Source organism: Zosterops lateralis (genome assembly GCF_965231275.1).
Source record: "Zosterops lateralis genome assembly, chromosome: 1".
NCBI classification, from domain to species: Eukaryota; Metazoa; Chordata; class Aves; order Passeriformes; family Zosteropidae; genus Zosterops; species Zosterops lateralis.
In genome coordinates this window covers 68,573,889-68,598,902 of record NC_139762.1, presented here as the reverse complement: position 1 = coordinate 68,598,902, position 25,014 = coordinate 68,573,889, and the positions used below count along the sequence as shown (strand labels likewise).

Sequence of the window (25,014 nt, the reverse complement as noted above, 5' to 3'; positions counted from 1 at the left end):
CCGCCGAAGAATGGAAAGAGGTGATTCAGCCGGCCCACGCTGCAAGCCCACAAAATCACCAGCGGACAGGGGGGGAAGAGCAGGGACTGACCCTGGACAAGACCTACAGCTGTGGGGTACCAAATGAACCAGATGCAAAGGGGAAAAAAGCCGCAGCCGTGGCTGCGGGCGGCGCCCATCCCGATCCTGATCCCGCCCCGCGCTGGCGCTGCCCCAGGGCCCAGGGTGGGCGGGCCGCCGGGAAAAGTCGGACTCGGTGATCATTAACAGTCCCTTCCAGCTCAGGATATTCAGTGATTTTACGAAGGGCCGCTCCCAGCCCTACCTCAGACGTGCTCCGGGCCCCGAGGAGCAGGTAAGGGCGGCACGGCCGGCGCCGGGGCCGGGGCTGGGGTCGTTCTGGAGCCTCTTTCCAGAGGGCGGGACGGGACCGGGAGAGGAGCCATGCACCTGCCCGTTCTCCTCGCTCCTCTTCCTGATGTTTCTCACCAGAAAATCTCTCCCTTGAGTTCCCAGGCAGTACCAGATTATCAAGAGAGAAGCTCCCCCGCGCTCCCCAACAATGGCAGGTAAGAGCAAATGAGGGGAAAACGCTGCTGGATCCCGGGTGGGCGCTGGGCACCTCAGGGATGGGCCCCTCTGCCGTGGTTAGTTGGGACACTGAGGTCTTACTTTCCAAGCGACTGAAATTACCTCAGTAAGTGATGCCTTGGAAAACTCCAGTCTCTCCAAACACTGTGCCCGAGTGGCCCCAGCTCCACCGAAATGGAAACAAATCAGCATTTTTGCAGAATCGAGCTTAGTACCTTGGAGAGCTTGTCCATCTCCAGATACTCCATAGAGGTCCCTGTTTGCTGGGAACTGGCAGGAACAGCAAAGGGGCAACTACTCCGTATATTCCAGAATAACATATATGCAGAGGTTGAAAAAGTTTGTACACAAGTTCAATTTATGAGAGCATTTGACCCGAGAGTTTTAATTGGGTTTTTTGCATAGCTCTTGTTACATGGACAATGTGCACACTGGTGAAATAATTACCCCAAACTATTTCGGTTGAAAATGAGCTGGTTTTTCATCAAATATTCAGCTCAGTTTCTAGTAGTTCTCCCTGATACCGTAAACTTGCCTGTCACTCCACAGGTGTTCCTCTGAGCTGAAACTGTGTCCCAGAGAAACTGACCTCAGGAGTTGCCTGAATTTTTATCTTGGCAGTCAAGAACTAGGAGCTGCATTTTTTGCACACCCTGTCACTTTAAATAATCCCTATAAATGTTGCTCTCTGATTATCTATAAACACCTGCTACAAAATATTTCCTCTTTTCTTGTTGTCTCAAGGGGAAGGGCTGGGTTGGGCTGATATAGGGCAGTGTGACCTGCTGTGCAACACCCCCTCTGACCACTGAGCTCCTCCTAGGAGAGCCCAGAATTGCTGGGCAGGGCACACGCAGCAATCAGTGCCTCAGGAGTCACTCACTGATGCTGAGCAGGAGTCAAATGCTGCCACTGCCACTCTGCTGCCACTGGCTTTGTGCCCTCGGGAAAAGACACTACAGAAAGAGTGAGGAACAAGCCCCAACTCTACAAACTGTTCTGCATCTGCCTCCTACATTCCAAATGGTCTCCTAGTTTTCTTTCTGCCCTCAGGGAAAAAAGTGCTGATAGTCTATGCACATCAGGAGCCCAAGTCCTTCAATGGATCTCTGTTGAAGATTGCTGTGGAGGAGCTGACCAAGCAGGGCTGCAGTGTCACCGTGTCGGATTTATACGCCATGCAGTTTGAGCCCAGGGCAACAAGAAATGACATTGTTGGTGAGACCAGCTAAAATATACCTTTTTCACAAACCAGAGACTTGTAATCCCCCCTGACAGGTATCAGAAGGCTGAATAAAGTCCCCCTGAAACCTTCCCCATGCTGAACAACCCCAGCTCTCAGCCTGTCTTGATAGAAGAGGTGATCCAGCCCTCAGGTCAGCAAGAGATTCATAAGAAACTCATTTCATTAATAAGAAACCTATTCATGACCAGGCATCTGCATTTCTAAAAATCCACTCGTGAACATGAACTTTGTATCACGCTGAGATTACTGACAAAAAAAACACATTAGCACATGCCCATAATCAGTCTCCAAAGTCCATTTCTCCTGGGAGGAAATGCCTTGGATAACATTCTGGCACTTGCTACAGTTTAGTTCACAAGGCTACAACTGCCCCTGTCTTCTGCTAGAGACTGATGATCTGCAGTGGAGTCAGAGCTGGCCAATACTGGTTCCCCAGCCCTTGGTCAATCTCCCAATTCTGGAGGCTGGAAAGCAGCTCCATAGTGTTAACAAGTGCATGATGGCCTCAGTAAACCTGAAGGCAGAGGCAGAACAATTAACAACACTCTCTTAAATCTTCCACCTGCATCCCCAGAGTCCTGAGGCAAGTTTATCTCCTCATATTGAACTTCCTGGTTGCTTCAGGAAGGTGAAGGTTTAGAACTCTGAGATCCTACATTCCTCTCCATGTTAAAATCAAGTCACCATCAGCTGGGATGATGCTGAATATCCAACAAAGACAAGAAAGTAGGAGAAATGGAAAGCAGTAACTCAGTTTAGAACTGTGAATGGCAACCTGCACTCAACCCTTATCTGGCACTGATCCTGGATGGGGGGCAAGGAATGACTGTTCACTTCTACCCACAGGTCACCTGCACAACCCAGAAGCGTTCAATTACGGTGTGGAGACCTGGGAGGCTTACAAGAGAGGAGGTTTGTCCAAAGACTTGGTTGAAGAGCAGAAGAAGGTGCAGGAAGCAGACCTGCTGATTTTTCAGGTCCTTATTTTAGACAGAATTCAGTTGTGATGTTCACTTTATCTCTAGGTTATGGTACAGTAAAAACTACAGATCAGTAGTACAATTACCTGGGTCATTATTACAGCCCATCCAGTAACTGAGTAGCACAATGATGCAGGTTGGAACAGCAACCCCAGGAACTCCTCAGCACTGGGCCAAACTTCCTGAGGGATGCACAAAGACATATGTGACCATGGCTGTCAGGCAGGTGGGCAGGAAACAGAGCAGAGATTATTTTCTGGGCAAGGAGCTGGGAGCAGCCAGCAAAGTCAGGGGATTGGGCTTTCCCAAATAGACTGTTCTCACTTGTTGCTGAGTTGCAAAAGCACTACTGGGAATTGCTAATGGATTTTTATAGTCCATGTCTATTGTCCACTATGCCAGCTGTGTCCCCAGTGTCTACAAGTCCCAAAGAACTGCGAAGGGAGGCAGTAGCCTTACCTGTCTGTTTTTTCCCTGTTGGCCTTAGACATGGCTTGATGGCACGATGTCAGTAGGTTTTGAAAATAAGTCTTTCCTAAGATCCTGTGGCATTTGTCAGCACACTTTCAGATCAGAACTCATCACCAGATGTCAATCCTGCTAATCAGATATTAGATTCTTTTGCATTTCAGCCATGGGAAACATGATTCTGTACAGTCTGAAATCTGAATTAAATGGCACCCTCCTACTTTTATCCTGTCCCACCTTTAATCTGGATGGAAGCCCTCACATGCACCATGGTGTTGATGTGCTGTAGATGCTCAGCTCTGGCCCTGAGGTTACCTCAAACAGAAAGCACTTCAGTTCTTTTTGCCAGTCATAGTTACTGCCTCTCCTGACAGAGAGCTGCAAGAAGGCAAGCACAGGATCTGAGCTGGTTCTGAGGACAGAATTGTCCTGCAGACCAGGGCTAAGGGTGGCCCAGACTCTCTGTGCTGACCAGGTAATTTTCTCTTTGCCCAGTTTCCCTTGTTTTGGTTCAACATGCCTGCGATCCTGAAGGGCTGGATGGACAGAGTCTTGGTCCGAGGCTTTGCTTATGATGTGTCAAAGGCTTATGATGGTGGTTTGCTCCAGGTATGTTTATGGAATTGTTTTGTTAAGGTCAAGGCTTGCACCGTGTTCTATGGTTCTTGTTCATTCTTTTCCATTGCAGTTGTTTAAAGCTCTCACTTTACACTGCTCTGAACTAATGCTTTGGTAACATGTTGAGTGATTTTCTGGGTTGTTCACACTGTCTGAAGGGTAAGAAAATATGGAGACTGCAGCATTAACTAAAGATTTAAGTGATCTCCTAGAGATATTTATTGGCCTACTATGTGGGTTTTATCATTATTAGGAGTATCAAAGTGCACTGTGGTAGCATACATCTTACAAACAGTTTAAATCAATCCATTCCATACAATTACAGTCTTCCCACCACTATAGTACTGTTCTTATTTGTCATGACTGATGCACTAGGTGTCAAAGTCCCATTCTGGGATTAGATGTCAAAGGCTGGAGTTGAATTATAAAACTTAATCAGAAATCTGAAATACCCAGAGTATGAACCTCTGTCACAACTATTCACTTTGAACCTTTTCCTCTCTGTAGCTTTTAATTGGGTAAGAACAGTACTTCTTGATGTCAATTCATACATTTTTAATTCCATAAAGCACTGGGAATATCCGTGGAAAATTCTGGCCCACTGTCTCTGATAGATCTTATTTGATAACAAATTCTGCATCAAAAAACATCAATATTAGTTTCACATTTCTTTCACTGCATGTTAATCTCTGTTAGTTCTGATATTCTTAACAATTTCAAACATTTCCGTTTCTTTAAATTCAGAAATGGCTGTCTTGCTGATATAAATAGGCATAATCCCCAATGATCACAGCTGCATATGGAGTACAGGGTGAAGATATTTGGGATACTGAACTGGAAAAATTTTAGTTCCATTACAGAAGCTAAAATTGAGATGAGAGCAGCTGAGCACATGGCTAATATCATAGTCACAGGAGCAGAAGGAACATAGTGGTTAAGCAAGCCTAAGTTTGAAGGGAGGAGTTTAGCAAAAAAATTCTGCAGTCAGAGAAGACAGGAATAAAGATTTTCACAGTAACAGAGGGCTTTCCAGCCACAGTTTTCCAAATGTTGCATAAGGAAGGACAAGGATCAGCCCTCCTTCACATGAGGGTGTCAGACATAATTTGTTTTCTTTTTCACCCATCTCTTCCCAAAGCCCAGACACTCAGTCCATTGATGTAATTGTATGACATCAATCTTTGCCTCAGAACTGCCAATCCTTGGAACATCTGGGAGAGAAGTGGATACCCTCCTCCTCTAGAAATCCATGCTGTCCAGGTTTCCCCAAATATCTTTTGAACTATTAAGGCACTCTTCTTTAACCATGTCTAACTCAAGCACCACTTTCCTAATTCTAGGGCAAATTATGCTTGTTTTCTTTCACTACGGGAGGAAGCAAAGAGAAGTATGCAACCAGAGGTGATATTCGCTATCTCCTATGGCCCATGCAGGTATAATATATGATATTTGGTTACTGTTTGCTTTAAATTTTACTATTCCAGCTATTTATAAAGAATTGTTTTATTCATTATTTTATACAAAACATAATAAGAAATAATTAAGTTGCTCCAAGCATCTGCAGGTTATAAACTGGGCTCTAAAATCCTGAGATTACTTCAAAAGTCCATAGAGTTTTAAAGTTGTTTTGTCCTCCTTCCTCCAGCTTGCAATCTGGGGAAAGCTTCTGCTGTCAACTTTTCCAGTGTCTCTGGTGTTACAGGATGTCATTTAGCTCTAGCATGCAGGATTTTTGTTCCCCATGGTTACCCAATTCATGTAGGATGCATGGTCTCCTCCCCACTGCAGTTACTAGCTCCTTACCCCTGAGGAGCTGTCCAGCTGCACAGCTCACAAGTAAATGTGGCAAAAAATGTAATGCAACTCTAAATTCAGAAACACACAGAGGGAAAATGGCAAGCTGAACTTCCAGAGGCACTAGCCTTCCCGCAGGATCATATGGCTAAGCCAGAGGCAAAAGCTTATAAACCAAACCAAACCAAAAAAATAATCCAAGAAACCAACATGAAAGTAGATGTGAAACACAATGCAGTTCAGGAACAATCTGAGGGAGTTCAACCCGGACAATGAACTTTAGACTGTCTCTAATCATTGCAAATTGAACAGTGTACAGTATCCAAAGAGGACAGTCCTGTGTCTTTAACAGCAATTTACTTCTCTTCTCCTGATAAATGCAGAGGTTTAGAGAACCATGTCCTGATATTGGGTCAAAGAAACAGAACAGATTTGAATCTTCCATGCCCCTCAAATGAAAGTAAAAATTTCCTGAAGCATTTCTTTCTTTGCTTTGCATCCAGCATGGAATCATGCACTTCTGTGGTGTCAAAGTCCTTGAACCTCACATCTGTTACGCTCCAGAGAATGTCTCTGAGGAGAAGAGGAAGGAGATGCTGACTGCCTGGACCCAGCGTCTGAAGACTCTTTGGAAGGAAGAACCCATAGACTGCTCTCCTGAGTGGTATTTCAAGTAGTGCTCAGGTGCAAGAGTACAGAGAGATGTTTTTTTTCTCCATTCTTTTGGATGTTCCAGCTAAATACCCGAACACTAATCTCCTAATTCAAATCCGTTTTAAGAATCTTGAATGCTACATCTAGCAGTTTAACTGACAACATAGCATTTATCTTCCCTGATTGCCAAGGGATTCCCTTCAAGGATGGGTGCAAATCTCTTTGTGAAGTTCTCCTTGCTCACATAAACAGTGTCATCCTGCCTCCTTGTGGTTGATAACACATGTAATACTTCATGGCAAATTATATCATTGCTGCTTGTCAAACAGTACATGGCCAAGTTTAACACTTTTTGTACCGGTTTCCACTTTTTTCCTTTACCAGGAATATGTTGCCCATACCCAACTTGTCATTTAACAGCCGCTTGTCATTGGTTGTGAGAGCTCCACACTTGTGCCTTGGAGCAACAAAAGCAGATCATGGGTAGTGTTGCAAAAGGTACTATTGCATATTTACAAAGCAATGTTAAAGCCATAACAGATACCAGAAAGGGGAAAAAATATATGCAAATTTTGTATATTGATATGTCCATGAATTGCCCTCCTTTGTAGACTACAGCTTCCATTTGTAAAGTATGCAGCTTCCTAAAATCAAAGGGACTTCTTGATTTTGATTACCCTTTGTAAAGACAAAATGGAATCCTGTTTTTTCCTGCTCTCTCATGGCAGTCACTTGTTCAGGTTTGCACCTGTATGAAGTGAAGGGCCACGTCCAGCAGAGACATTTCCCAGGAAGCAGAGCTGCTCCAAGCTGTTGCGGATGTCTCCTGTGGGACACGTGAGCCAAAGTTTTCAGGTTCCACCAGGGTGCTGCTGTTGCCATGCTTTGGAAGCCATCAAATGTGCAGTGAGATTGGGTGCTGAGCCAAGAGTTATTGTCCTTGACCTGATGTGCTTTCAGTGTGTGCTATGCAGGGCACTGTGCTGGGCTGCACACGTGTCCTGACACAAACCTTTCCAAAACTTGGGAGAATTTTAGAAAATATAGAAAAACAGAGGCTGGTCTGAGGTTAATAAGGAAAGAGAAAAGAAGTGGCAGTATTACTTTCCTAGCAGCACTGGAAATGTTACAGCTATTTTGAACTAAAGAATAATTGTCCTTTTAAATCACATTATTCTAAAAGTAAATGTCAACCTGCCAAACCAGCATTGATTTCATGAGAATGAAACTAGGATTAGGTAACTTGTAGCTGCACTTCAGGCTAGGGAGAAAGGCATAAAGGAACATGCTTTCCACTTCCATTTAGTCTGGGGATTTGTTTTTTGTTGCTGGTGGTCCTCCTCTCCCACAGATATCTAGGCAATGCTCTGATCTTTTCCTCTGAGAATTTTTTCCAGAAATCATAACTGTAATTCTTTTATTTGTAATTCTTTTGACCACAATGGCAGGTCAAATATGTTTCCAACTGCAGAAACAGAGGAAAAAAAAGATGCCCATCTGAACTATGTTACCAAGAAGCCTCATAGCCTAGAGAAACCAAAACTGATGTCTTGCAGTAAGTAAAGTAAAGTAAACCTGCCTTTAATCCAGATTTCCAAAAAACTGACATTTAAAGCCAAGTGTAGTTCATTCTGTGGTTTAATATTGGGTTCCTGAAGCAACATCACTAAGGTGAGCTGCCTGCTTGCAGAGGAATATACTTTGTAATAGTCTATTCATAAAAAGTTTGTGCTAAGGAGAGAAACAGCCAATAATTAATACCATGCACAATACAAGTACTACTTCTTTTTTTTCTTGAAAAATCCTACTGTTATTAGATACCTTAAAGTCTAAAGAGGTTATATTCTACAGAAGAGATGAAAGAATTTAAGCTGATGCTATACTCAAGTTAGTGCTGGATTGTCACTCATGATTCTAAGAGTATTAAAATGCTCCATTTCATGCAGCTTGAATACAAGGGAATTTGGATATGTTTGAAAAACTCAAGAAGGAGATAAAAGACCAGCTTCTTCCCTAGGACTGTGGAGCCAAAATACCCCATAGCTCTTTCTGAACTGTCTTTGATGAAATGAGAAAGCATTTTGTTGACATACAACAGAGAGAATAAACCAAGGCCTAACCAGCTTGTCCACATAACACATTGTCAAAACTGCAAATACACTTGTACCCCAGTGAGACATACAGAGAAAAGGTGTTTTTTCACTGGAATTCAGTAAGAACCCAAGAGAAAATGAATCCTCTCAATGTATTCTATGCATACATGCTTGTGTTTATGCCATCTGCTGCTAGGCCACAGCTCAGCATCTATGGGAAATGTCAGGTAGTGGTCTTTTGAACTAAAGTGCAGTGAAAATTTGTGGCTGCAGTCAGTCACCAACCACAGTGGTTCCCAAGGCCCTTGGAGCCTCCCATTCTGCATTCACACTGCCCAGGAGGATGCAGCCCTTCTCCACAAGCATCAACTCTGTTGGTTGCTGCAGTTTCTCCCACCTCAGCCCTCTGGGGGCTCAGAGAAATACTGTATGAGTTTTGGTGCACAGATACAAAACTAGCCAAGATCACAGCTTCTTTCTCTGACATCAGCTCTACAGCACAATATCTTCATGACTGTTGGACAGCAGGGGGCTCAATCAGACCAGATAATGCTTTACTTTCAGATTAAAACGTAGATTACAAAAAGATTATAGACAAGTTTCTCCTTAGAGTTTTGCCCACTGATGATCCCCCTCCCCAGAGTTTTGGACAGAGTATAGAGCCCAGAATTAACATTCCTGCACTGAGTCATCTCCAGAGTTGAAAACCTCCTGTATGAGAGAACACTCATCCTTGCTGGGCCAGGCAGAGTGTTAAGCCAGGGACAGACAGAGAATGATTATTCTTAGGTCCCTACAGAACTTGCAATTCATCAGAGAAATGGAGAGAGAAGAGTCTCTAAAGAGATATCTGGCTACAGGGGGAGAGGAAGGTGACTTAAAAATTAAACCTTTGTTGGCAAAGCTTACTACTACTATACAGCCCTTAAAGTTAATACCACGAAAACAGATAAAAAGTCACCTCCCATTACAGCACAAGCTTACTGTGATTGGATTTTTAATTAATATTAAGGAACGAGGTAACCATTCCAGGTAGCCTTGATCTAGAACTGTGGAGACTCGATGCTTTTTATTCATCAGTCCCTATAATTTTTCCAATGGTGCAATGAAACCTGCAAATTTCACACACAGTAATTTTCATCCTCCTGGCAAAAAAAAAAAAAAAAAAACAAAAAAAAAAAAACAAAAAAAAAACAAAAAAAACCCAGCCACATGTCAAAGGTGTGACCTCTAAACACATGCAAATAGATGCCAATATCTCTCTTTCTTTGCCTAGTACATGCTGGCAAAACCACACTGAATGAGACTTAAACCTTTCAAACCAAGCAATTCTTATAAATTTAGTCATGTCTCTTCCTGCCTTCAGCCCATAAATAATGCAAAGCTCAAAATTAGAAAAACCAAACCAAAAGAAAGATCGGAAGTCAAATGTTATCAAAAGCCTCCTGTAATGTTTGGGGTTGCAGGAGAAGATCAAAACTGCACAATTGGCCTACCAGAGATACCACATTTGTATTTGCATTTGCTTTATTTACCTGACAAAAGTCCCAGATTCTTGGGACTACAGGATCAATAACGCTCTCCTTGAGATACTTCACACTGTGGATGGACACAAAATTGCTGAATTGCTACATTCAAACTACAGTGATACTCAGTGTGGCAATTCAGCATTTGGTATCGAGGCTCCTCTTTACAGTAGGTGTGATCAGCCCTTGCATCAGGAGCTGTCAGAGCACTAAATTCCTGTTCTGTCTCAATACCAGCTGATCCAGAATGGGTGGGAAACAATAATGTGCTGGTCCTGCATCAGTTCCTCTAGTTCCACTATTTTTTTATTATTATTTTTTTTTCCCCAGGGCAAATGATTGCATTCAGAATGTTGGGGGTTTTGGGTTGGTTTTCTTTGTTGTTGTTGTTGTTTTGTTTGTGGTTTTTTTTTTTTTTTTTTCGTGGGTTTTTTTTTTTTGTGGGTTTTTTTTGGGTTTTTTTTGGGGGGGGTTTGTTTGTTTGTTTGGTTTTGTTTTTGGTTGGTGGCTTTTTGTTTCTTGGTTTTGGGGGTTTTGGGGGGGGGGGTTCTTTTTTTTTTTTTTTTCCCTTTTTCCCCCCAAGGTCTCAGAATGAAGATGTTTATTCAGTTTGTCCAGCGTAAGGCAGTTTTAAACTCAGAGAAAACTTCATCTTGAAAGTGACCACCAAAGCTGTCCAGTCTCTCCAAACCCACAGCCACCCACACCCCACCTGTCGTTCCCATGAGACACCTTTCAGAAAGCTGGAAGGGAAGAGCCCCTGCTCCAGACAGAAGGTGCATGGGTGGGCCAGCACAGGGCACAAAGCAGACAGTGCCACCCCTGGAAGAGCAGATAAGGGTAGATGGAGGGTTTAGGAGCTCACACACTGCGTTGCTGGGAGAAATGAAGAACGAGCTCTGTACGCGGAGAAGAGCAGAGACCCAGAACAGACACACACGCAGAGCTGGTGTCGGTGTCACACGCTGTCACAGCGGCGGGCGCGCCCTCGAGCGGGGCCGGAGGAGCGGGCGGCGCCGATCCCGATCCCGATCCCGATCCCGATCCCGATCCCGATCCCGATCCCGATCCCGATCCCGGTCCCGCCCCGCGCTGGCTCTGCCCCAGGCCCGGGGCGGGCAGCGGGGCCGCCGGGAAGGGCCGCTCCAGCCCCGCCGGGAAGGGCCGCTCCAGCCCCGCCGGGAAGGGCCGCTCCAGCCCCGCCGGGAAGGGCCGCTCCAGCCCCGCCGGGAAGGGCCGCTCCAGCCCCGCCGCAGACGCGCTCCGGACACCGCGGGGCAGGTAAGGGCAGCCCGGCGGGCGCTGGGCCCGGGGCGCCGGGGGCTGTTCCCAAGCCGCTTTCCAGAGAGCGGAACAGGACCGGGAGCGGCGCGATCCAGGCCCGGGCCCAGGCGGCCGAGCCGAGGCCGCCAAGCGCCTGTGCGGGGCCGGAGAATTCCAGAATTCCTCCTCCAGGGCCCGGGCCGAGCGCCGGGGCGTCCCTCCTGCTGGGGCGGGTCGCGCTTGGCCAGCGCCGCCTGTGCCTGAGCGCTCCGCACCGCGGCAATTCCCACTGAAACAGCCGTTCTCCTCGCTCCTCTTCCTGATGTTTCTCACCAGCAAATCTCTCCCTTGAGTTCCCAGGCAGTACCAGATTATCAAGAGAGAAGCTCCCCAGCGCTCCCCAACAATGGCAGGTAAGAGCAAATGAGGGTGAAAACGCTGCTGGATCCCGGGTGGGCGCTGGGCACCTCAGGGATGGGCCCCTCTGCCGTGTTTAGTTGGGACACTGAGGTCTTACTTTCCAAACGACTGAAATTACCTCAGTAAGTGATGCCTTGGAAAACTCCAGTCTCTCCAAACACTGTGCCCAAGTGGCCCCAGCTCCACCGAAATGGAAACAAATCAGCATTTTTGCAGAATCAAATCTTAGCACCTTTTGGAGCATGTGATAGGTCCAGTCGCTGAGCTCCATTTGTTGAGATGTGGGAGGAACAGCAAAGTCATAACTGCTCCTGGAATTCCAGAGTAAGGGATGGAGCTGGGATTTAAAGAGTTTATACAGACATTGAATTTATGATAGCATTTGACCTGCAAGTGTTAATAGTCTTTTTTGCATAGCTCTTGTTTCACAGGCACTATGTACCCCCATCCAGAAGCTCTGCCACAGAGAAACTGAGTTCAGGACACACCTGAGTTTTTGTGCTGGCAGCCAGGAAGCAAGAGCTGCATGTTTTGCAGACCCTGTCATTTTCAATAGTCCCTGTAAATTTGCCTTTCTGGTTATCTATGAACTACAACCTCATACAAAATCTTGCCTTTGTTTTCACTGATAAATGATTTTGAAGAGAATTATCAAAATTGTAGGGCCTGTGCTCAATAAAACTTTGAGCACACCATGGAGCTCTTTGAGCAGAGTCTTGTTACACACTTCTAAGGTGTTCCATTCCTGCACACCTGTTTGGCTACTCACCTTACCTTGAATCCACTTTGAAAGCAGTTTGAGATACACATGACAATCTAACCTCTGAGAAAAAAAATCCCGTTGCTCTCCACAGAAGTCACTGTGATGGTGCTGAAGTGGGACAGGAGCATCTTAAATGTCTATTCCAGTGTTGTAATTTGCACAGCACTGAAATGAAATGATCATAATGGGATCCCCCACAAAAGTAGGAAGGTGTTCTGACCTCGCAGAAGTTGTTTCCCTGACACTTTGGGGCAATCTAAGTTTGCACGGTTTTTTGGGTAGTAGAGGAATCAAACCAACAGAAATGTTGTCTCAAGAGAAGGGGCTACATTGTGCTGATGTAGGCCAGTGTGACGTGCTGTGCAACACCCCCTCTGACCACTGAGCTCCTCCTAGGAGAGCCCAGTGCAGCACAGAATTGCTCGGCAGGGCACACGCAGCAATCAGTGCCTCAGGAGTCACTCACTGATGCTGAGCAGGAGTCAAATGCTGCCACTGCCACTCTGCTGCCACTGGCTTTGTGCCCTCAGGAAAAGACACTACAGAAACAGTGAGGAACAAGCCCCAACTCTACAAACTGTTCTGCATCTGCCTCCTACATTCCAAATGGTCTCCTAGTTTTCTTTCTGCCTCCAGGGAAAAAGGTGCTGATAGTCTATGCGCATCAAGAGCCCAAGTCCTTCAATGGATCTCTGTTGAAGATTGCTGTGGAGGAGCTGACCAAGCAGGGCTGCAGTGTCACCGTGTCGGATTTATACGCCATGCAGTTTGAGCCCAGGGCAACAAGAAATGACATTGTTGGTGAGACCAGCTAAAATATACCTTTTTCACAAACCAGAGACTTGTAATCCCCCCTGACAGGTATCAGAAGTCTGAATAAAGTCCCCCTGAAACCTTCCCCATGCTGAACAACCCCAGCTCTCAGCCTGTCTTGATAGAAGAGGTGATCCAGCCCTCAGGTCAGCAAGAGATTCATAAGAAACTCATTTCATTAATAAGAAACCTATTCATGACCAGACATGTCCAGTCCTGGACATGAACTTTGTATCACACTGAGATTACTGACAAGAAAAACACATTAGCACATGCCCATAATCAGTCTCCAAAGTCCATTTCTCCTGGGAGGAAATGCCTTGGATAACATTCTGGCACTTGCTACAGTTTAGTTCACAAGGCTACAACTGCCCCTGTCTTCTGCTAGAGACTGATGATCTGCAGTGGAGTCAGAGCTGGCCAATACTGGTTCCCCAGCCCTTGGTCAATTTCCCAATTCTGGAGGCTGGAAAGCAGCTCCATGGTGTTAACAAGTGCATGATGGCCTCAGTAAGGCAGAGGCAGAACAATTAACAACACTCTCTTAAATCTTCCACCTGCATCCCCAGAGTCCTGAGGCAAGTTTATCTCCTCATATTGAACTTCCTGGTTGCTTCAGGAAGGTGAAGGTTTAGAACTCTGAGATCCTACATTCCTCTCCATGTTAAAATCAAGTCACCGTCAGCTGGGATGATGCTGAATATCCAACAAAGACAAGAAAGTAGGAGAAATGGAAAGCAGTAACTCAGTTTAGAACTGTGAATGGCAACCTGCACTCAACCCTTATCTGGCACTGATCCTGGACGGGGGGCAAGGAATGACTGTTCACTTCTACCCACAGGTCACCTGCACAACCCAGAAGCGTTCAATTACGGTGTGGAGACCTGGGAGGCTTACAAGAGAGGAGGTTTGTCCAAAGACCTGGTTGAAGAGCAGAAGAAGGTGCAGGAAGCAGACCTGCTGATTTTTCAGGTCCTTATTTTAGACAGAATTCAGTTGTGATGTTCACTTTATCTCTAGGTTATGGTACAGTAAAAACTACAGATCAGTAATACAATTACCTGGGCCATTATTACAGCCCATCCAGTAACAATGATGCAGGTTGGAACAGCAACCTCAGGAACTCCCCAGCACTGGGCCAAACTTCCTGATGGATGCACAAAGACATATGTGACCATGGCTGTCAGGCAGGTGGGCAGGAAGCTGAGCAGAGATTATTTTCTGGGCAAGGAGCTGGGGGTGGCCAGCAAAGTCAGGGGATTGGGCTTTCCCAAATAGACTGTTCTCACTTGTTGCTGAGTTGCAAAAGCACTATTGGGAATTGCTAATGGATTTTTATAGTCCATGTCTATTGTCCACTATGCCAGCTGTGTCCCCAGTGTCTACAAGTCCCAAAGAAATATGAAGGGAAGCAGTAGCCTCACATGTCTTTGTGTCCCTGTTGGCCTTAGATGTGGCTTGATGGCACAATGTCAGCAGGTTTTGAAAATAAATCTTTCCTAAGATCCCGTGGCATTTGTCAGCACACTTTCAGATCAGAACTCATCACCACAGGTCAATCCTGCTAATCAGATATTAGATTCTTTTGCATTTCAGCCATGGGAAACATGATTCTGTACAGTCTGAAATATGAATTAAATGGCACCCTCCTACTTTTATCCTGTTCCACCTTTAATCTGGATGGAAGCCCTCACATGCACCATGGTGTTGATGTGCTGTAGATGCTCAGCTCTGGCCCTGAGGTTACCTCAAACAGAAAGCACTTCAGTTCTTTTTGCCAGTCATAGTTACTGCCTCTCCTGACAGAGAGCAGCAAGAAGGCAAGCACAGGATCTGAGCACGTTCTGAGGACAGAATTGTCCTGCAGACCAGGGCTAAGGGTGGCCCAGACTCTCTGTGCTGACCAGGTAATTTTCTCTTTGCCCAGTTTCCCTTGTTTTGGTTCAACATGCCTGCGATCCTGAAGGGCTGGATGGACAGAGTCTTGGTCCAAGGCTTTGCTTACGATTTGTCAAAGGCTTATGATGGTGGTTTGCTCCAGGTATGTTTATGGAATTGTTTTGTTAAGGTCAAGGCTTGCACCATGTTCTATGGTTCTTGTTCATTCTTTTCCATTGCAGTTGTTTAATGCTCTCACTTTACACTATGTTGAAGTAGTGTATCAGCCCTGCTTCATACAAGACACATAATTCCTATTCTTTAACCTATCTCTTCCCAAACACATAGAGTCTACTGTCTAATTGTATGACATCAGTCTTTGCCTCAGATCTGCTACTTCATATAAGGTCTGGGAAAGAAGAGGTCACCCTCTCCCCAAGAAATCCTTGCTGTCCAGGTTTCCCTGAATATCTCTCTAACTGTTCAGGCACTCTTCTTTAAACATGTGTTAATCAACCACCACTTTTCTAATTCTAGGACAAATTATCCTTGTTTTCTTTTACTACGGGAGGAGGCCAAGAGATGTATTCAAAAGGAGGTATCGGTGGTGATATTCGCTATATTCTGTGGCCCATGCAGGTATAATATGTGAACATTTTGTTGTTGTTTACATTTTTTTTTATTATTCCACCTATTTTTAACCATTGTTCTATTGATTTTTTTTAATATTAAATGTAATAATTAATAATGAAGTTGTCAGTTCCAAGGATCTACAAGTTGTAAACTGTTACCTAAAATCCTGGGACTACCTTAAAATTCAATTGATTTTAAAGTTATTTAAGTTACTTTGTCCCTCTTCCTCCAGATCAGAATGTAGAGAAAGATTAACACTGTCAGTCTTTTCAGTTTCCCTGCTGTTACAGGACTTCCTTTAGCTCAGCTATGCAAGATTTCTGTTCCCCTTAGTTTCCCAAGTCATGTAGGAAGCAGGGCAAAAGGAGAGTCACACACTACCCCGTTAGTAACAATCAACACACAAAAGTTAGCATTTGTCTTCTAATTGCTACTCTTTTAAGAGAAGTGCTACACTTTTAAGAGAAGTATTTCTCATGGTTTGGGAAATACAAGTGGTAAGGCAAGTTTTGCCAGCTTCTTCCTGATACAATAGAACAGATGAGCTAAAATTCCACCGTCTCCTCCCCAAAGTTACCAGCTGCCTACTCCTGTAGAGCTGTCCAGCTGCAGAGAGCTCACAGGTCAACATGCCAAAATGTGAAACACAAATGTGAATTCAGAAACACAGAGGGAAAATGGCAAGTTGAGCTGATTCCACCGGCATTAGCCTTCTTACAGGAACATTTGGCTAAGCCAGAGGCAAAAGGTGAAAAAAAGCCCATCTTAGATGTAGATGTGGACCACTGCAGTTAGAGACCAATCTGAGGAATTTCAAAATGCACAATGACCTTTTGGCCACCTGTAATCCTTGCAAACTAAACAGTGTACAGCTGCCAAAGAGGACAGTCCTGTGGGATTAATAGTAGTTAAAAATAAATTCCACAGGGCAGAATAAATGAAGTTATCCCTTATCTTTCAGTATCATGTGTGCCATTCTGCTGAATGCCTTCAATAGTGACTGCCTGGATAGGCAGGGAACTTCTGCAATTTATTTTCCTTCTCCTGATAAATGCACAGGTTTAGAGAACCATGTCCTGATATTGGGTCAAAGAAACAGAACAGATTTGAATCTTCCATGCCCCTCAAATGAAAGTAAAAGACTAAATATTTCCTGAGGCATTTCTTTCTTTGCTTTGCATCCAGCATGGAATCATGCACTTCTGTGGTGTCAAAGTCCTTGAACCTCACATCTGTTACGCTCCAGAGAATGTCTCTGAGGAGAAGAGGAAGGAGATGCTGACTGCCTGGACTCAGCGTCTGAAGACTCTTTGGAAGGAAGAACCCATAGACTGCTCTCCTGAGTGGTATTTCAAGTAGTGCTCAGATGCAAGAGTACAGAGAGATGTTTTTTCTCCATTCTTTTGGATGTTCTAGCTAAATACCTGAACACTAATCTCCTAATTCAAATCTATTTTAAGAAGAATGCTACATCTAGCAGTTTAACTGACAACATAGCGTTTATCTTCCCTGATTGCCAAGGGATTCCCTTCAAGGATGGGTGCAAATCTCTTTGTGAAGTTCTCCTTGCTCACATAAACAGTGTCATCCTGCCTCCTTGTGGTTGATAACACATGTAATACTTCATGGCAAATTATATCATTGCTGCTTGTCAAACAGTACATGGCCAAGTTTAACACTTTTTGTATCAGTTTCCACTTTTTTGCTTTACCAGGAATATGTTACCCATACCCAACTTGTCATTTAACAGCCGCTTGTCATTGGTTGTGAGAGCTCCACACTTGTGCCTTGGAGCAACAAAACCAGATCATAGGTAGTGTTGCAAAAGGATGTACCATTGCAAAGTGTCTTAAAGAGCTGGAAAGCCTTATGGGCAGCCTTAAGCTTCTCAGATATCTATAAAGCAATATTCAAGCTATGACAGATACCAGAAAAGGGAAAAATAAACATGAATGTAGTGGTGTGTTAATGAATTGCCTTCTTTTGTAGATTACAGCTTCCATTTTTAAAGTATGCATCTTCCCATAATCAAAGTAGAGAGAAAAAGGAGTCATGTCAGTCACCTGCCCCCTCACACCAGTCAGTGTTGGTGTTTGGATCTGGAGGGTGTTTGCTTCCTCTCCAGCTTCAGCACTGATGGGCTTCCTCGGAGATCTCCAGTATCAGCAGTTGGTGAGGCAGAGCACTAACCTGAAAACCTGCAGGTGCACTGTCTGTCTATGGGACAAAAAAATTTTCTGGCTCTTAATAGCCAGGATTTTTACCTGAAACTGTAGCAGGATTTTTTTTTTTGTGCTTTAGATTTGTTAACCCTGTTTGTGCATATTGCAAGGAGTGGGTTTCTCACTTAGAGAAATTCCTTACTTTGACCAGCTCACCTCACTTCTGCCTTTCCACTTTGATATTCAAAAGAATGTGGCCTCAATAAGAACCCATCTCCTGAGTTACTGTGAAACGTCACATAGACCTCTGTGCATCTGCCATGGCTGCTTTGTGGCAGTCTTGTCACACCTCAGCCTTACAGTTCCTTAGGGACTAACTGGATAATCACCATGCTGAGCCCAGACTCTGGAGGCTCAGTGTAAGCTGATACACCAGACTGGGAAATGCCATCACAGGGAAAAGGTCATGTGTTCCTGTTTGCTCCCATATGAAGTGAAGGGCCACATCCAGCAGAGACATTTCCCAGGAAGCAGAGCTGCCCCAAGCTGTCACAGATGTCTGCTGTGGAGCATGTGAGCCAAAGTCTTTAGGTTGTAGAAGCAGGAAATTTGCTTTGGGTCAACAGCTCTGTTATAGGAAAAGGAAAGTGAAAGGGAATAAGGAAGAAAGTGTTAACACATCTAAGTTGTGGGAAAGCAGATTCATGCCTAAAAGATTTGAGGAGAACAACTTAAAGTTGCCAAGAGAAATTTGAGGACAAATTTTAAAATTGCATAGAAGAGAAATCATATTATTCACTGTGTTCAGTTAGCAGACTATTCAAGAAAGAAGGAAATTGAGGTGAAAGCAGAAGTTGCAACTGTCAAACCAGCGTTACTGTTTTGGATCAAGTGCAGAGCTTAGTGGGGTTAACTATAAGATGAAAAATGACCTGTATGATGAGGATACTGTGCTTGACACTATCTGGCAGACACGTGCCAGCTCCCACACATATGGTAGCACTAAGTTTTAATAAGATAGCTGAGATTTTTAGTACAAAGTATGTGAATGGTTGAGATTAATGCAAGTTCAGTTAAAGCTAAAAATAAAATTAATAGGCTTATTAAATTCTCATTAATGCTAAAATTGAAGACTTCTGCTCAGATAAATTCATTATTGGGAAAAGCACTAAAATGTACCAGTCTTTTTGTCCATTTCAAGATAGCCTTTCCTTGTTCACAATCAGAATTAAGACATTCCTCTGTAAATTCAGACTGCATTTCTGGATCTGTTTATTTTCCCTATTCATTTAAGGAAGGAATGTCATAACTGGCAACACCAACCTCTAAGCACATACAAATAGGACTCTTACATTGGACTTCAGGAGAGTGGACTTTAGCCTATGTAGAAAACTTATTCAGACAGCTCCTTTGGAAGCAGCCCTTAAAAACAAAGGAGTTTCAGGAAAGCTGGGTGTTCTTCAGAACAGAGGTCTTGAGGGCACAGGAACAGACTGTCCCTGTGTGCCAAAAGAGGATTTGACAAGGCAAACACCCAGCCTGGATAGGCAAAGAGGTTTTGGATGAACTCAGGAATAAAAAGAGGATGTATCATCTTTGGAAGGAGGGTCAGGTCCCTCAGGAAGTATTTAAGGGGGCTGCTGGAGCATGTAGGAAAAAAATTAGGGAGGCCAAAGCTCAGTTTGAACTTAAAATGATGACTTCTGTAAAGGATAATAAAAAAATGTTTCTACAAATATATTAATGTTAAAAGGAAAGGTAAGGCCAACCTTTGCTCTCTATTGGATAAGGGAGGGAACTTAGTAACTGCAGATGAGGAGAAGGCAGAAGTGCTTAATGCCTTCTTTGCCTCAGTTTTCAGTGGGAAGACAACTTGCCTACAAGTGCTTAATGCCTTCTTTGCCTCAGTTTTCAGTGGGAAGACAACTTGCCTACAGGACAACTGTCCTCCTGGGTTTGTTGATGGTGTCAGGGAACAGAATGGTCCCCCCATTATCCAAGAGGAGGCAGTCAGAGAACAGCTGAGATGCTTGGACACTCATAAATCTATGGGCCCAGATGGGATCCATCCCAGGGTGATGAGGGAGCTGGCAGATGAGCTTGCAAAGCCACTCTCCATCATTTACAATCAGTCATGGCTCACTGGTGAGGTTCTGGATGACTGGAAACTGGCCAATGTGACAGCCATCCACAAAAAGGGTGGGAAGGAGGATCCCAGTAATATAGACCAGCCAGTCTGACCTCAGTACCTGGCAAGATAATTGAACAGTTTATACTGAGTGTCATCAAGCAGCACCTACAGGATGGCCAGGGTCTCAGGCCCAGCCAGCACGGGTTTAGGAGAGGTAGGTCATGTTTGACCAACCTGATCTCCTTTTATGACCAGGTGACCCACCTGGTGGATGCGGGAAAGGCTGTGGATGTTGTCTATGTGGACTTCAGCAAGGCTTTTGGCACTGTCTCCCACAGCACACTCCTGGAAAAGCTGTCAGGCCATAGCTTGGACAGGAGCACTCTTTGCTGGGTTAAGACCTGGCTGGATGGTTGGGCCAGAGAGTGGTGGTGAACGGTGATGCATCCAGCTAGGGACAGTCACCAGTGGTGTTCCTCAAGGGTCTGTGCTGGGGCCAGCTCTGTTCAATATTTTTATTGATGACATGGATGAGGGTATTAAGTCTTTCATTAGTAAATTTGTTGATGACACTAAGCTGGGAGTGTGTGTTGACCTGTTGGAAGATAGTAGGGCTCTGCAGAGAGACCTGGAACGGTTGGATGGATGGGCAGAATCTAACAAGATGAAGTTTAATGAGTCCAAGTGTCAAAACCTGCAGTTTGGGCACAAAATCCCTCTGCAATATAGACCAGGTTATAGACCAGGGATGGTGTGGCTGGACAGTGCCCAGGCTGAAAGGGCCCTGGGGGTTCTGGTCAGCAGCCGGCTGAACATGAGCCAGCTGTGCCCTGGTGGCCGAGAGGGCCAGTGGCATTCTGGCCTGTATCAGGAATGGTGTGGTCAGCAGGAGCAAGGAGGTCATTCTTCCCCTGTACTCAGCACTGGTGAGGCCACACCTTGAGTGCTGTGTCCAGTTCTGGGCCCCTCAGTTTAGGAATGATATTGAGATGCTTGAGTGTGTCCAGAGGAGGTAACGAGACTGGTGAGGGGCTTGGAAAACAAGCCATATGAGGAACGACTGAGGGAGCTGGGGTTGTTTAGCCTGGAGAAAAGGAGACTCAGAGGTGACGTTATCACTCTCTATAACTTCCTGAAGGGCGGTTGTAGCCAGCTGGGGGTTGGTCTCTTTCTCCAGGCAGCAACTGGCAGAACGAGGGGGCACAGTCTTAAGCTGCACCAAGGGAAATATAGCTTGGATATTAGGAAGAGGTTTTTCACGGAAAGAGTGATTGAATACTGGAATAGTCTACCCAGGGAGGTTGTGGAGTCACCATCCCCGGATGTGTTTAAAAAGAGACTGGATGTGGCACTCAATGCCATGATCTAGTTGAGGTGTTAGGGCTGGGTTGGACTTGATGATCTTGAAAGTCTCTTCCAACCTACACATTCTGTGATTCTGTGAAATAAATGACGAATTCTTTCTTTGCCTAGTGCTTTTTGGCAAGTCACCACCAAATGAGACTTAAACCTTTCTAACCAAGCAATTCTTATCAGTTCAGCCAGCTGTCTTCTTGCCTTTATACCACACCTTCCCATACACAATGCAAAGCTAAGCAGCAGAACCAAACCAGACAACCAACTGACCAAAGAAAGAAAGAAAAAAAACCCCTCGCAAGTCAAATGTTATCAAAAGATTTCTATAATATTTGGGATTGCAGGAAAAGATCAAAACTGCACAATGACTAGAGATACCACATCTGTATTTGCATTTGCTTTATTTACCTGACAAATGTCCCAGACTCTCTGTAGGTTCAATAACGCTCTCTTTGAGATACCTCACACTGTGGATGGACACAAAATTGGTGCATTCAAACTACAGTGATACTCAGAGAGAAAACTTCATCTTGAAAGTGATCACCAAAACTGTTCTATCTCTCCAAACCCACAGCCACCCACACCCCACCTGTCTTTCCCATGAGACACCTTTCAGAAAGCTGGAAGGGAAGAGCCCCTGCTCCAGGCAGAAAATGCATGGGTGGGCCAGCACAAGGCACAAAGCAGACAGTGCCACCCCTGGAAGAGCAGATAAGGGTAGATGGATGGTTTAGGAGCTCACATATGGCACTCCTGACCATCAAAGGGAGAAATTAAAAACATAATTTGTGGGATGCTATTGCCCTGCCACGTTGATCTGCTGCTGCTCTTCTATTATTGCCACGCTAAAGCACCACAGGGAATGCAAAAGTTCCCGAGAATGGGAAAGATCATGGTAAAGAAATTAGACACTCATCATCACCATGCTTTTCAAAGAAGAATGCCAAAGAGATGGCCCTATATGGAAAAAAAGGTGTATTAACTACACACCTGACATCCAGAGAAGGGTGAACGAGGTGGTTTATGGCAATTCTTTTGGTTATGTATCCCTGCAACTGTCCCCAGGACTGTTACCTGTGACAGTGCCTCTGATGACAAACAGAAACTCCTGCCTCGGCCCTACCTGAACAAAAAAACCTCTACATATCCAGCGCCAAATTTTCCAGGGAAAAAGTCATTGCCAACATGCCTCGAACTACAAAGATGTTCTCAGTCTCAATGACGTCGCCAGGTAGTCAAGATTCAAAGCGCCCAGAGAGCTATGGGGGTGCCCAGGGGCACCGAAGGAAACTCCGGGCGCCGCCGGCAGAGTGTGGCACCGATCGGGTGCCCCGGGAGCTGAGGCACCGATGGAGAACCACGGGTGGCACTGATCGAGTGCCCCGAGAGACGAGGCAGGGATGGAGCCCCGCGGGTGGCGCTGAGGGGGCCTTCGGTGCGGCACCGATTGGAGTGCTCCTGGAGCTGAGACACCGACCGAGCCATCCTGAGGCACCGATCGGGGTGCCCAGAGAGCTGAATTGACCCCGGAGCCCCCCGGGTGACACCGATCGGGTGCCCCGGGAGCTGAGGCACCGGCGGCCCCCCCGTGCAGAACCGATCGGGGTGTCCCGGGAGATGAATTTACGGCGGAACCCCTCGGCTGGCACCGATTGAGTGCCCGGGGAACTCAGGCAGCGATGGAGCTCTCAGGGCGGAACAGATTTGGGTGCCCCGGGAGCCGAGGCACCGACAGCCCCCCCCCCCCCGTGCAGCAATGATTGGGGTGCCTGTCCCGGGACCCGAATTAACCCCAGAGCCCCCCGGGTGGCACCGATCGGGGTGGCCCTGGAGCTGAGGCACCGACCGCCCCCCCGTGCAGTGCCCGTCGCGGTGCCCCGGGAGCTGAATTAATAATTAATGCCCGAGCCCCCAGGGCAGCATCGATCGGAGTGCACAGGCAGCTGGGGCACCGACGGAACCCTCCAGGCGGCACCGATCGAGTGCCCCGGGAGATGAGGCGGGGATGGAGCCCCCAGGGCGGAACAGATCGAGGTGGCCCGGGAGCTGAATTAACGCCGGAGCTCCCGAGTGACACCAATCGAGTGTCCCTGGAGCTGAGGCACCGACGGAGCCCCCCGGGGCGGTACAGATTTGGGTGCCCCGGGTGATGAATTAACCCCAGAGCCCCCCAGGCGACACCGATCGGAGTGCCCAGATGGCCGGGGCACCGACGGCCCCTGGTCCCCCCAGTGCAGCACCGATTGGGGTACCTCAGGAACTGAGGCACCGACGAACCGCCCCCCCCCGCCCCAGTCCCCCCATGCAGCACCGACCGAGGTGCCCAAGGAGCTGAGGCAGCGATGGAGCCCCGCCAGCGGCGCCAAGGGAGCCTCGGTGTGGCACCGATTGGAGTGCTCCTGGAGCTGAGACACCGACCGAGCCATCCTGAGGCACCGATCGGGGTGCCCAGAGAGCTGAATCGACCCCGGAGCCCCCCGGTGGCACCGATTGGAGTGCCCAGGGAGCTGAGGCATCGACGGCCCCCCCCCCCCCCACCCCGTGCAGAAGTGATCGGGATGTTACGGGAGATGAATTTACGGCGGAACGCCCGGGTGGCACCGATCGAGTGCCCCGGGAGCTGAATTGACCCCGGAGCCGCCCGGGTGGCACCGATTGGGGTGCTCAGGTAGCCGAGGCACCGACTGATCCCCCCGGGGGGCACCAGTTGGAGTGCCCGGGGAACCGAGGCACCGACGGCTCCCACTTGCAGCAATGATTGGGGTGCCCCGAGAACTGAATTAACCCCAGAGCCCCACGGGTGGCACCGATCGGGGTGGCCCTGGAGCTGAGGCACCGACGGAACCCCCCGTGCAGCGCCCGTCGGGGTGCCCCAGGAGCTGAATTAATAATTAATGCCGGAGGCCCCAGGGCAGCACCGATTGGGGTGCTCAGGGAGCTGGGGCACAGACGGACCGACCACCCCCCGCCCGGTCGGCACCGACGGAGCCCCCGGGGCGGAACAGATTTGGGTGCCTCGCGAGATGAATTAACCCCAGAGCCCCCGAGGGGTCACCGATCGGGGGTGCCCCGGGAACTGAGGCACCTGCGGAGCCCCCAGGGCGGAACAGACGGGGGTGGCCCGGGACCTGAATTAACGCCCGAGACCCCCGTGCAGCTCCGATCGGAGTGCCCAAGGAGCTGAGGCAGGGATGGAGCACCCCCCCCCCCCCCCAAGAGCGACACGGATTGGGGCGCCCCGGGAGCGGGATTAACCCCGGAGCCCCCCGGGTGGCACCGATCGAGTGCCCCGGGAGATGAGGCGGGGATGGAGCCCCCAGGGTGGAACAGATCGGGGTGCCCCGAGAACTGAATTAACCCCAGAGTCCCCCGGGCGGCACCGATCAGGGTGCCCAGGTAGCTGGGGCACAGACGGCCCCCCCTCATGCAGCACCGATTGAGGTGCCCCGAGAAATGAATTAACCCCGGAGCCTCCCGAGTGGCACCGATCGGGTGCCCCGAGAGATGAGGCACCGACGGATTCCCCGTGCAGCACCGATCAGGGCTCCCCGGGAGCTGAGGCGGCGATGGAGACCTCAGGGCGGCACCGATTGGAGTGCCCCGGGAGATGACGAGGGATGGAGCT

The 25,014-nt window shown here is 47.1% G+C and overlaps 2 protein-coding genes across 5 annotated transcripts; both read left to right on the top strand.

Moving 5' to 3' along the window:
• The first annotated feature begins 247 nt into the window (after window positions 1–247).
• Window positions 248–7,652, top strand: LOC310911066 (ribosyldihydronicotinamide dehydrogenase [quinone]-like). 3 transcript variants are annotated; one of them, XM_083864244.1, is made up of 7 exons: window positions 248–355; window positions 493–569; window positions 1,645–1,809; window positions 2,684–2,814; window positions 3,781–3,894; window positions 5,244–5,336; window positions 6,201–7,652. In XM_083864244.1, the coding sequence occupies exons 2-7, from the start codon at window positions 563–565 to the stop codon at window positions 6,372–6,374; spliced, it is 684 nt and encodes a 227-aa protein (XP_083720370.1). In that variant the 5' UTR covers window positions 248–355; window positions 493–562; the 3' UTR covers window positions 6,375–7,652. The 3 variants fall into 3 exon arrangements, with proteins under 3 accessions (XP_083720370.1, XP_083720372.1, XP_083720371.1); XM_083864246.1 differs by having other exon boundaries at window positions 298–355; window positions 517–569; XM_083864245.1 differs by having other exon boundaries at window positions 308–355; window positions 510–569.
• Window positions 7,653–11,196: 3,544 nt separating this feature from the next.
• Window positions 11,197–17,709, top strand: NQO2 (N-ribosyldihydronicotinamide:quinone dehydrogenase 2). 2 transcript variants are annotated; one of them, XM_083864226.1, is made up of 7 exons: window positions 11,197–11,251; window positions 11,594–11,646; window positions 13,053–13,217; window positions 14,071–14,201; window positions 15,157–15,270; window positions 15,645–15,746; window positions 16,926–17,709. In XM_083864226.1, exons 2-7 carry the CDS (start codon window positions 11,640–11,642, stop codon window positions 17,097–17,099), a joined length of 693 nt encoding a protein of 230 aa, XP_083720352.1. In that variant the 5' UTR covers window positions 11,197–11,251; window positions 11,594–11,639; the 3' UTR covers window positions 17,100–17,709. The 2 variants fall into 2 exon arrangements, with proteins under 2 accessions (XP_083720352.1, XP_083720351.1); XM_083864225.1 differs by having other exon boundaries at window positions 11,204–11,251; window positions 11,587–11,646.
• The last annotated feature ends 7,305 nt before the right edge of the window (window positions 17,710–25,014 follow it).